The 13,352-nt window shown below is 39.8% G+C and overlaps 1 protein-coding gene across 8 annotated transcripts in view; it reads right to left on the reverse strand.

Moving 5' to 3' along the window:
- veph1 (ventricular zone expressed PH domain-containing 1) overlaps positions 1 to 13,352 on the reverse strand; it is a 315,263-nt gene that overhangs the window by 46,522 nt on the left and 255,389 nt on the right. For 6 of the 8 annotated variants that reach the window (XR_015759192.1, XM_087993606.1, XM_087993605.1 and 3 more), the window contains one exon: positions 9,692 to 9,823. The exons of the other annotated variants lie outside the window; for them this stretch is intronic. Coding sequence is in view for 5 of the 6 variants with exons in the window: in XM_087993606.1 (XP_087849732.1) it covers positions 9,692 to 9,823 (132 nt within the window). In the remaining variant the exon portion in view is untranslated. The remainder of the gene's footprint in view (positions 1 to 9,691; positions 9,824 to 13,352) is intronic. 8 annotated transcript variants of the gene reach the window in all.

The following is a 13,352-nucleotide window of genomic DNA, read 5'->3' on the forward strand; positions in this document are numbered from 1 at the left end:
TGATCTAACAGCCACTACCACTTCAAAAGCAAAATACTGTGGATGCTGGAAATCTAACACAGAAACAGAATGTTGGAGAATCTCAGCAGATCTCATAGAATCTGTGGAGAGAGGAACAGATTTAATGTTTTGAGTCTGATATGACTCTTTTTCAGAACATTGAGAGATGCAGCTGACACTTCAATGGTCTGTGGGAGCAAGTCCAGAGTGGAAAGCTGGGTCAGGAAAATGGAAATAAAATCATGTCAGCTGCTCACATGACTGTCTTCATAGAATATCCAGCATGTTGGGGTGAAGACAAAAATGGATATGTGCTTGCACAAGGTGGGTGAACAATGGAACCCATCAAGGGTACTATCCTGACAAATGGACTTTCCAGCTGGCATACCCTCTAGTGATCATCTGCAAAAGAGTGGTGGCTTTCAGTGGCAGGTTTTGTAGACATCAGTGTCTCTCGTCAATGTGGATGGTAACAGTCCAAAGCTCACCCACAAATGTCTTAGTGCCCATTACTGTGGGGTCGTTCCTCATATCTGAAGGCCCGCACGCTATAGCCCTCTTATTTACCTCTTCTGTGACTGGAAAAGGGGATGGTAGGTGCCTTCTCACCTCCTCATACTTCATCAGTGTCCACCTCAGGTGATGAGGTTGGCAACCTAAGACAGTTGAATACCATCCTATTGGATCCCAGCTACGAGTCCATTCACCTCAATTGGACAGAGTTCCAAGAGGTAGCCACTTTCTTGACCACATGGAGAACATCCATCCTTTTCAGATAACAACCTAATTCCAATTTGAATGCATCAGTTGATCTGCCTCACTACACACTCAGGCAGAGCATTCCAGACCTGAATGACTCATTGAATGAAAAATAAATTTTTTCATATTGCTTTCACTCCTTTTGTCTTTATATTTGCACCCCCTGGTTCTCAATCATTTCATGAATGGGAACAGTTTCATCCCATTTTTTCTGTACAGAACCCTCATGATTTTGAAGTTTAAGCTGAGAGGAGAAAGATTTAAGAGGGATCTGGGTTTTTTTTTTGCATGAGGTGATGCATTTATAGATTGACCTGCCAGAAGAAGTGGGAGAGACCGGTACCATTATGACAGTTAAAAGACATTTAGATAGGTACAGGAACAGGAAAGCTTTAGAGGGATATAGGCCAAACACAGGCAAATGGGATTAGCTCAGTTTAGAATACCTGGCTGGCATGGATGAGTCAGACCGAAGGGTCTGTTTCCATGCTGTATGGCTCAATGACTACATCGAACAAATCTCTTCTCAGCCATCTCGTTTTCAAGGTAAACAATCCCAACTTCATAAGTCAAGTTCCTCATCCATTCTCGTGAATCTTTTCTGCACTCCTTCACATGCTTCCTCAAGTGTGGCACCCAGAACTAGATGCAATATTTCAGCAAGGCAGAACCAATGCTACATATAAGTCCATCTTGCAACCCTTGCATTTGTACTCAATGTCCCAATTAACAATGCCTCGGATAATGTGTGCTTTGTTTACTATTCTGTCAGCCTGTTCAGTCACCTTCAATGATTTAGGTACATATGCATCCAGGACATAGAGTCATAGAATCATAGAGATGTACAGCATGGAAACAGACCCTTTGGTCCAACCTGTCCACACCGACCAGATATCCCAACCCAATCTAGTCCCACCTGCCAGTATCCGGCCCATATCCCTCCAAATCCTTCCTATTCATATACCCATCCAAATGCCTTTTAAATGTTGCAATTGTACTAGCCTCCACTACTTCCTCTGGCAGCTCATTCCATACACGTACCACCCTCTGCGTGAAAAAGTTGCCCCTTAAGTCTATTTTATATCTTTCCCCTCTCACCCTGTACCTATGCCCTCTAGTTCTGGACTCCCCCACTCCAGGGAAAAGACTTTGTCTATTTATCCTATCCATGCCCCTCATAATTTTGTAAACCTCTATAAGATCACCCCCCCAGCCTCCAACGTTCCAAGGAAAGCAGCCCCAGCCTGTTCAGCGTCTCCCCATAGCTCAAATCCTCCAACCCTCGCAATATTCTTGTAAATCTTTTCTGAACCCATTCAAGTTCACAACATCTTTCCGATAGGGAGGAGACCAAAATTGCATGCAATATCCCAAGAGTGGCCTAACCAATGTCCTGTACAGCCGCAACATGACCTCCAAACTCCTGTACTCAATACTCTGACCGATAAAGGAAAGCATACCAAACACCTTCTTCACTATCCTATCTATCTGCAACTCCACTTTCAAGGAGCTATGAACCTGCACTCCAAGGTCTCTTTGTTCAGCAGCACTCCTTAGCATCTTACCATTAAGTGTATAAGTCCTGCTAAGATTTGCTTTCCCAAAATGCAGCATCTCGCATCTATCTGAATTGAACTCCATCTGCCACTTCTCAGCCCATTGGCCCATCTGATCAAGATCCTGTAGTAATCTGAGGTAACCCTCTTTGCTGTCCACTACACCTCCAATTTTGATGTCATCTGCAAACTTACTAACTATACCTCTTACGCTTGCATCCAAATCATTTATATAAATGACAAAAAGTAGAAGACCCAGCACCGATCCTTGTGGCACTCCACTGGTCACAGGCCTCCAGTCTGGAAAAAAAACCCTCCACTACCACCCTCTGTCTTCTACCTTTGAGTTAGTTCTGTAGCCAAATGGCTAGTTCTCCCTGTATTCCGTGAGATTTAACCTTGCTAATCAGTCTCCCGTGGGGAACCTTGTTGAACGACTTACTGAAGTTCATATAGATCACATCTACCACTCTGCCCTCATCAATGCTCTTTGTTACTTCTTCAAAAAACTCAATTAAGTTTGTGAGACATGATTTCCCACGCATAAAGCCATGTTAACTCTCCCGAATCAGTCCTTGTCTTTCCAAATACATGTACATCCTGTACCTCAGGATTCCCTCCAACAACTTGCCCACCACCGACATCAGGTTCACTGGTCTATAGTTCCCTGGCTTGTCCTTACCACCCTTCTTAAACAGTGGCACCATGTTAGCCAACCTCTAGTTTTCCGGCACCTCACCTGTGACTATCAATGATACAAATATCTCAGCAAGAAGCCCAGCAATCACTTCCCTAGCTTCCCACAGAGTTCTAGGGTACACCTGATCAGGTCTTGGGATTTATCCACCTTTATGTGTTTCAAGACATCCAGCACTTCTACCTCTGTAATATGGACATTTTGCAAGGTGTCACCATCTATTTCCCTACATTCAAAACTTCCATATCCTTTTCCACAGTAAATACTGATGCAAAATACTCATTTAGTATCTCCCCCATTTTACATGCTGCCCTTGCACCCACTTTTGATTTAAAGTCTTTACTTTAGATTTGTCCACATATTGCACTAACTTGTTTATGTCCTCCTGAAGTTGTACAGTCGCCTCCTCACAGTTCATTGTATCTCCCAAGGTTTATATCTTCCAGAAACTTCACAATAATGGATTCTACACTGAAGTCTGGGTTACTAATATACATTAGGAAAAACAATGGTCCCAATACAGACTGATAAAGAACTCCATTACAACTCACTAAATAACAACTAGGCCCATCTTGTGGCACAGTGGCTGTTTCTCTACCCCTATACTGGGAGAACCTGGGTTCAAATCCTAACTGCTCCAGAGGTGTGTAATAACATCTTTAAAAAGTTTGATTAGAAAATTGACTAAATTAAAAAAAAACATTAATCACTACTCTGTTTCCTGTCCCTCTGCCAGCTTTACATCCATGTTTCTACTGTTATTTTTATTTCAAGAGCTATAACTTTGCTCACAAATCTACTGCATGGTACTGTATCAAACACATTTTAGAAACATGTATCATGATATAAACTGCATTGCTCTCATTAATTATCTTTATTTCCCTTCCAAACAACTCCTGTAAGTTAGTTGTTATACAGGCCATGGTGAGGCCATACCTAGAATATTGTGTGCAGTTTTGGTCTCCTTTTCTGAGGGAGGATGCTCGTTCTCCTGAGGGAGTGCAGCGAAGGTTTACCAGGTTGATTCCAAGGTTGGCAAGACTCACGTATGAGGAGTGATCGACTAGGTTAGGATTATTTTCGCTGGAGTTTGGATGAATCGGGGGAATCTCATAGAAACTTATAAAATTCTAACAGGACTAGACAGGTTAGATGCCAGGAGGATGTTCCCGATGATGGGTGTGACCAGAACCGGGGTCACAGTCTGAGGATTCGGGGTAGACCATTCAGGATGGAGATGAGGAGACAATTCTTCACCCAAAGAGTGATGAGCCTGTGGAATTCATTACCACAGGAAGTAGTTGATGCCAAAGCATTGAATATATTCAAGAGACAGCTAGATATAGCACTTGGTGCGAGTGGGATTAAAGGTTATGGGAGAAAGCAGGATTAGGTTATTGAGTTAGATGATCAATCATGATTGTGATGAATGGTGGAGCAGGCTTAAAGGGCCAAATGGCTTCCTCCAGCTCCTATCTTCTATGTTTCTATGTTTCTACTTTAAACTAGATTTCCTATTCAGAAATGCCTGCTGGCTTTCTTTAATTAACTTGCAGCAGTCCGTTTAACTATTAATATTTTCCTGAATTACTGTTTCTCATGAGAAAGGACAATCCCTTAGAAGATAAAGATGGAAATTTAGTTTAAGTAGAGCTAAGAAATAACTGATGGAAGAGTTTACAGACTTTAACAGTATTTATTGTTTGGAACAAAACATATATCAATTAAAGGAGCATGTAACATGCATAATGCCATAATTGTGCGGGCCGTGAAACAGAATATAGATTGGGAGAACCAAACTGCAAAAGCAACTTACAATGCACTGGGACAGTTTTCCAAAATAATTTATTGAAGCATCGGCTAGGAAACTTTAATTAAACCTGTTTTCTTATGTAAAATTATATATAATTTTCTTTATAGAAAAAGATTCTCAGGGAAAGAGTGGCCACAATTTTAATGAGGTTCTCAATCCACAAAATTACCCCTTTATTCCTACTGTTTTTAAATCTACAAATCAATATTCAATTCATGCTCATCTATTATCTCCAATCTCATGAACTTTAATCTTTTCTAATGACTTTGAAAATCCAAATATATTACATACATTGGTTTTTCATCATTTATCTGTCAGTTACATCCTCAAAAAGCCTGAGCAGCTTTCCCTTCAGAAAACTGCGTCAATACTACCAAATCTAATCTGTTATCATAAACTTAATAACAAATTCAAATGTCTTCCCCACTACCGTTCTGTCTATGGACATTAAGGGATATAGGGATCAGCTGGGAAATTGCAGTTGACATAAAAGATTAGAGCAGATTCCAGGTGCCTCGTACCCTCCTCCTGCTCTTATTTTGTAATTTCATATTGTTAAGGCAGCTTCATATTTAAGAATTTTTGTGGACTTGAGTTTGAAAGATTGCAGATACTTGAATCAGTGTTTTGTCTGAAAGAGGTTACCGAAAGGATATTGAAAAAAAGGCATTTTTTAGTAGTCGCATGTGTTGTGATAATTTTCTGTAACTGGTACCTTCTGCCTGGTCTATGGCGCAAAGGATCTAGTTTCTCCTTTTGATATGGTTTCAAGTAGTTGGGAAGAAGCCTTCTGAGAGAAAGAATCTTCTCAGCTCAGTTCTCCTGTTCTGAAAAACAGTTCTTGCCGTGGGCCTAGCGTGGTATCTGGAGGCCTGGTCTACTTGCTCCTTCACCTTGGAGTTTATTGATATTTCCTGAATGAATACAAATGCATTTGTTCAGCAGCAAGAATTTTTTGCACCAGAATGTCAAACTACCAGCCATCTAAACAGCTTGAATCTTATCATTCTTGCTTTTGAGAATTAAAACTTATCAACTAAAAGGTTTTGTAATTTAAGTGAATCTGTACAGAAATAAAATAAACAATGAGCGGTGAATACTGGAGATCTGAAACAAAAACAAAACAGATTTGATAAAGAAACAATGGACCCAAAATATTAACTCTGGTTTTCTCCCCAAAGATGCTGCCAGATCTGCTGAGTTTCTCCAGCAACTTCTGGTTTTGTCTGCAGAAATAAATCGTGTGTGTGTGTGTCTGCACGTGTGTGTGTGCGTGCATGTGCGTGTGGAGGGGCGAGCTGGGGATTAAATATTTGGAAAGGAAACAGGTTATAAATTTAATATTGCCAAACTGTTTGTTAACCAATCCTCCATCTTTGTGGAATATGTTTTTTTAAGAATAAATCAAGAATTTGGCTATTTATTAAAGAAACCTGGTTGATGGATCTTTTTATTTTAAGTCTAATATATAGAAAGCATATGATTGCCCATATCCGAGAGCTGGGTAAAACAATTAATGTTATAATGTGATGAGAAATGTTATGACTAGAAAATTCAGTGCACTCTTCCCATCACAGTCATAACATTATGCTCAGTTGTAAACGTTTTTGTCAAAAATTTGGTGCAATCCATAAGATTTTAGCAGAAAGAAGAACAACAATGTGATTAAAACCAAACATGCAGTGGGATGTTCATCATACAATGGAAAATAAATTACACAGATTGAACCAAACTTAGGAAACGTGGTAGTGGAGAAGGGGCTTTCAGATGCCTAGCTATAGAGAATTTGTATTTGCATGCAAGGTTCACAAGATACCATTTAATTGTCTGGAAATCTGCTGTTCTCCATAATATGTTTTCAAAGCATAGATACAGGGTGGATTCCAACAGGATCACTAATCGAGCTGATAGTCAGCATCTTTGCCTTACAGGAATTAAGAAGAATTACGTCACCGAATACGATCTAAATCATGGCCAGTTATGGAAATCAAACGTCTTGTTTAACTTATCTGGAGTGAGTCAGTTGGTGAAGCATAAAGTACAAATAATCCTGAGAAGAGCCAGGCATGTCAATGATGAGCGAGAGAAATAGAGCAGACTCACAACACAAATTACTCCAGTAGTATTCAAGATCATAGTTGCACATAAATATTCTTTGAGGAACTGCCAGCTAGGCAATAACTGAATCCATTAAAATATAAAGCTGAATGTGTTTGTTACTTTTCTGTAAATAAAGAACTGTAGATGCTGGAGATCTGAAACAAACATAAACAGAAATTACTGGAGAAATTCAGTAGGTCTGGTAACATCTGTGCAGAGAAAAGAGAATTAACATTTTGAGTCCAGGGACCCTTCTTCAGAAGGAGCTTCTTCTTCAGAGTTCTGAAGAAGGGATATGGGACTTGAAATGTTAACCCTCATTAGAAGGTTCATTAGGATCATCCCCATCTGGAGGGATTGTCTTCTGAGCAAAGACCAAACATTCTATTCACTGGAGTTTAGAAGATTGAGATATGATCTCATTGAAACGAAAGAATTCTTAAGAGGGCAAATGTTGAGAGTATGTTTTGCCTCACACGATAGTCTGGGAACAGATGGCCTAGCATCAGAATAAAGAGGTGCAAGTTTAAGAATGAGATGATGAGGAATTTCTTCACTCAGACGGTTGAGAGACTTTGGAATCGTTTACTACAGAGCTGTGGGGGCAGAATCCTCATGTATATTTAAGGCTGTGGAAGATCGTTTCTTGATCAGTTAGGGAATCAATGGTCACTGAAATATTGGATCAACCATGATCCTATTGAATGGCAGAGCAGGCTCATGGAGCCATGTGGCCTAATTCTGTTCCTATTTCTTATGGTCTTATTGTAGAAAATCAGAATTATACTTTGTATCATTTTTAACACTGTTCAATCGCCTCATATATCAGTTTTGAGAAGAATTGAGGGCTTTGGCACGGGAGCTAAGAGCACAAGAATTAGGAGCAGGAATATCCTTTGAGCCTGCTCTGTCATTCAGTGCTCTGATGGCTGATCTTGGGCTTCAGCTCCTGTTTTCATTCTGTTCCCCATATCCCTTGATTCTGAGAAACTGCACATTGGACTAACACAGCTTTAAACATATTAACAATGGAGCATTCACAACATTATAGGATGAGAATTCCAAACACTCACAACTGTGCGAAGAAATTACTCCTCATATTAATCCTAAATGATCATCTCCTTCCCTAAGACTGTGCCCAATGTTTTACATTCATTAGCAGCAGAAACAACCTCTCAATGGTAACACTGTCGAGCCCTATCGGAATTTTCTATGTTTCAATGAAATAACCTATCATTCTTCCAAATTCCAGAGACTAAAGCCTCAATTTACACAGTTCTTCAACACTGCTGGGTGCTGGCAGGTGGGACTAGATTGGGTTGGGATAGCTGGTCGGCATGGATGAGTTGAACCGAAAGGTCTGTGTCCGTGCTGTACACCTCTATGACTCTATTAATCAACTCTCTCATTTTTCTTGACTAATTTGATGAACCTTTGCTGTACTGCCTCCAATACAATTATATTCTTCCTTAAACTTGGAGACTAAAACTGCACACGGTATTCCAGGTATACCTAAATCTCTACAATTCAAACTGAACTTCCCCAATTCTCTACAGTAAAGGCCAAAACAACCTGTGGTTCCCAATTGTTTGCTGTGATGCCGCATGCTAACATTGACAGCCTTACATGAGCACATCCAGGTCTCTCTGAACGTTAACATTCATAGGCTTCACACCTTTTGCAGATATTCTGCTCTTCTAGTCTTCTCACCAATGTGAGTTACCTCACACTTTCCTCCATTACACTCCCTCTGCCATCATGCTGCCTACTCACTTAACCTGTCCATATCTCCTTGCAGAATCTGTGTCCTCCTTGCAATTTGCATTTCCTCCTGAATAGGTATTGCCAATACAGCCAAATTCTTCAATTTTACCTCACAGTTAAACAGTGGTGGATCAGAGTTGAGGGCTTTGGTTTATTTTTCCCAAGTGATTAACCCAAGCTGGAGAACAATATGAATTATTTGTTTTTGCTTAACTGGTCCCTGTCCATGTCAATCCCAACAAGTTCAGTCTGCCCAAATTCAGAACAAATTCCCTGCTCAGAAAGAAAATGAATAATTTTTGGAATTTAAGGTACTCTTTCACATAAAAATTTATACTGAGGAAATTGGGGGATGTTCAAACGTTTTGCAGTAATTTTCTGTTTATGAAAATTCATCTTTCTTGAAGATTACTGCAGGATCTCTCGACGAGGGATCTTTCAACCATTCTCCAAATTTGATGGAAAACTGGCAGAAATCCTGCAAACATCATGCCAACCAATTGGTAGAACACCCAAAGAATTTCCTGGTTTCTATATTGACAATTATGTAAACCATACCAAATGTTTTAATTCCAAAGCTGACAATAGAGAATGGGGTGGCAGAGTAAAAAGGCAACTGTAAAGTCGCTAGAGTCTCAGAGGACCATAGGGCTGCTCTCTCATTAGGCAGAGAAGACTGCTGGTCATTTAACCTGAGGGTCATCACATTTCAAGAGAAAGGAGAGGTTAGGAAGGAGAATTCTTCATGATAACCTCAGCCTGGGTGGGAATTGAACCCACGGTGTGGATATCACTCTACATCCCAAACTAGCTGTCCAGCCAACCGAGTTAATGATATGGCGGAGTATCATTGACTATGTGTCCAATTCTGTAGCATTCGAGCTATTAGGAAGAATTCAGAATTAAACAAACTTCTATGTTTTAGTTACATTTTAAAATGTAAAAACATATAACTATTATTTTAAAATCTGAAATCATAACATATTATAAATTCATATTCACCTTTTTATAATTAATTGCCTGAATCATCGCTGTTTCAAAGCTGTGTGTGCCCTTCAGCTGTGTCTTCTCCCACAGTGCTTTAAGAATTTGTACTGATTCATCATGGGAGGACAAAGGATTTGCTGAACAGCTCTGCAACAGACAAGAAACCATAGGCACTGACTGACCATTGAGACTCACACATTCAAAACTTTAGTTCAGTTTTAGATAGATGTGCTTGATTCTTATCAAAATGATTGTAGTCAGTTTTAAGCAAATAAATGGGAAGGTAATGTCATTTTTTTTGGTAAATATTACATGCTTGGAAGAGTTATGTCTATTGCTGGCAAAAGAAAATTCTAATCAAAAAACATTGTTTACTGCCATTAGCCTGGGCAGAGTCTGTCATTAATAATTTCTTAAGAAAATGGGTATAGAAATGTTCAAATAAATAAATAATTTAGAAATTCAAACTACCATTTGAATTACTTTGCTTTTTCTAAATTTACTTTGCAGAGAGCTAAAGGAGCGAAAGTGAATAGCAAAATATGGAAAGGAGTACAGTGTACATTTTAGGGCAACAGTTTTCAAGTCATTAATGACAATTGTATTATGTTTGTGTGTTATGGAGTGAAGGGAAAAGAAAATAAAAACAAGAAAAGCTTCTTTTCAAAATTTGTCATATTGTCATCCTAGTTTTAGACTTGAGTCACTTTGAACTGATTAATTTTAATGAACTGATGCTTAGACAAAAAAGATTAGGTTTTGCCATGTTTTGATGGGAAACATACCAGCGTAATACTTCAATGTGTAATTATTTTCATTTTAACGATTTACTAGCAGGATCTATTGCTTGACTCATAATAAATTAGAGCCATAGAATCATGAGATCGACAGCACAGAAAAAGGCCCTTCGGCCTATCGTGTTCACGCCAGTCAAAAACAACCAGACAATTACCCTAATCCCATTTTCCAGCACTTCATTGATAGGCTTCAATGCCTGGCTTTGTATGTGCACATCGAAATATTTCTTAAATGTCGTAAGGGTTCTGTGTCTACTACCCTTACAAGCAGTGAGTTCCAAATTCCCACCACCCTCTGGGTGAAAATGACTTTCTTCACATTTCCTCGAATTCCTCTATACCTTGCCTTAAATCTATGTCCCTTGATCATTGATCCCTTCACTAAGGGGAAAGATTTCTTCCTGTCTACCCTGTTTATGCCCCTCAATTTTATACAACTCAATCATCTCCCTGTTTGCCCATTAGTGGTGTGTGATGTCCCTCAGGGATCAGTGTTGGGACCACAATTGTTTGCAATTTACATAGATGTTTAAAGCTGTGGACCAAGTGTTGGCTGTCAAAGTTCACAGATGACACTAAAATGAGTGGTAGAACAAAGTGTGCAGAGGACACCGAAAGTCTGCAGAGGGATATAGACAGGTTAACTGAGTGGACAAGGGTCGGGCAGATGGAGTACAATATTGGTAAATGTGAAGTCATCTATTTTGGTAGGAATAAAAATGAAATGGACTATTATGTAAATGCTGAAAACTTGCAGTGTGCTGCTGTGCAGAGGGATCTGGGTGACCTTGTGCATGAATCACAAAAAGTTGGTATGCAGGTACAGCAGGTAATTAAGAAGGCAAATGGTTTCTTTCATCACAAAAGGGATGGAATTTAAAAACACAGACCTTATGCTGCAGCTGGATAAGGTGCTGGTGAGGCCAAACCTGGAGTACTGTGTACAATTTTGTCTCCTTACTTAAGAAAGGATGTACTAACACACGAGGCGTTACAGAGGAGGTTCACCAGGTTAATTCTGGAATTGAGATGATTGGCTTATGAGAAGAGATTGAGTCGACTGAGACTATACTCATTCGAGTTAGAAGAATGAGGGGATCTGATAAAAACATATAAAATTATGAAGGGAATAGATAAGATAGAAGCAGGGAGGTTGTTTCCACTGGCGGGTGAAACTAGAATTTGGAAGCATAGCCTCACAATAAGGGGGAGCAGATTTAGGACTGAGTTGAGGAGGAACTTCTTCATGCAAAGAGTTGTCAATCTGTGGAACTCCTTGACCAGTAGAGCAGTTGAGGCTACCTCAATGAATGTTTTTAAGGCAAAGATAGATTTTTGAACAGTAAAGGAATTAAGGGTTATGCTGAACGGGCAGGTAAGTGGAGCTGAGCCCAATAAAAGGTCAGCCATGATTGCATTGTAAGGAGTGGTACAGTGGCTCAGTGGTTAGCACCACTGCCTCACAGTGCCAGGGTCCCGGCCTTGATTTCAGCCTCGGGTGCACGTCTGTGTGGAGTTTGCACATTCTCCCTGTGTCTGCCTGGGTTCCGTCCGGGTGCTCCAGATTCCTCCCACAGTCCAAAGATGTTCAGGTTAGGTGAATTGGCCATGCTAAATTGCCCATAATGTTCAGGGGTGTGAAGGTTAGGTGTACCAGTCGTGGGTAAATATAGAGTAATAGGGCAGGGGAATGTGTCTGGGTGGGTTACTCTTCAGAGGGTTGGTGTGGACTTGTTGGGCCAAAGGGCCTGTTTTCTCACTGTATGATTCTATAAATGGTGGAACAGTTTCATTGGGCCAAATGGCCTACTCCTGCTTCTATTTCTTACATTCTCTCAATCTCCTCTGCTTGAAAGAAATCAATCCCAGTCTGTCCACAGTCTCTTCATAACTGAAACTCTCCATCCTTTGTAACATCCTGGTAAATCTGCTCTGAACCCTCTCTATTATATCCCTCTTATAATGTTGATTCCAGAACTACACATAATACTCTGGCTGTGACCTAATCAATGTTTTATACAGTGCCAGGGTTAACCCCCTGCTCTTAAACTCTATACCTCCATGAATAAAGGCAAGCTTACCAAATGCTGCCTTAACTATTTTGGCCAACTTTCCTGATACCTTAAATGACTGGTGTACATGCATACTAAGGTATCGCTGATCCTTGGTACTTTCAAGTGTCCTACCATGAATCACATATTCTCTTGCCTTGTTTGTGCTGACCAAGTGCATTACTTCACCAAACTGCAACCAAGTGCATTTTCCAAACTGAATTCTATTTGTCACTGATCAGCCTATCTGACCAGCCCATTTGTATGCTTTTGTAGTCTAAGGCTATCCATTTCATTATTTACCACTCACCAAATGTTTGTAAGTGTGGAGAGTGTCTTTTAAATTCCTGGGTCTGAGGCAGAAGAGAATGGAATCACATGAAGTGAAAGCCAAGTTGAATAATACATTGCAGAAATACAGTGTAATGTATCAGTGTTATTTTCTTGCTAAAATGTCCGCAAGGTCTTAACATAGAATAGTGTCTAAGTAAATGGAAGTAGAGGTAAAATCAAATTTAATGTGGAAGATCATCTTTTATTCTGGTCGTCAAGCTGCAGTTGAGAGTTTACGATGATGAAATGATAGTCCTTCTCTTCTTTACAACTGTGATAGCTAAGGTTATTTTCTCATGCTATAGGTTTCATACATGCTCACTCAGTGCCAAGGTATTTTCTGTAGTTGGGGCAATTTCTATCAACACACAATTGGCTTACATTCTCTTCCTTAAATAGTGGAGCAGATTTTCAAATAGATTATTTAGTGTTGAGGAAAGAGTATGGAATCAGTTTGACTACAATTAATCATGACTATAAATGTAAGGGTGGCAT

The sequence above is a fragment of the Chiloscyllium plagiosum genome, unplaced genomic scaffold (genome assembly GCF_037043375.1).
Source record: "Chiloscyllium plagiosum isolate Xiang-an unplaced genomic scaffold, Cpla_swu_hap1 HiC_scaffold_13, whole genome shotgun sequence".
Taxonomy (NCBI): domain Eukaryota; kingdom Metazoa; phylum Chordata; class Chondrichthyes; order Orectolobiformes; family Hemiscylliidae; genus Chiloscyllium; species Chiloscyllium plagiosum.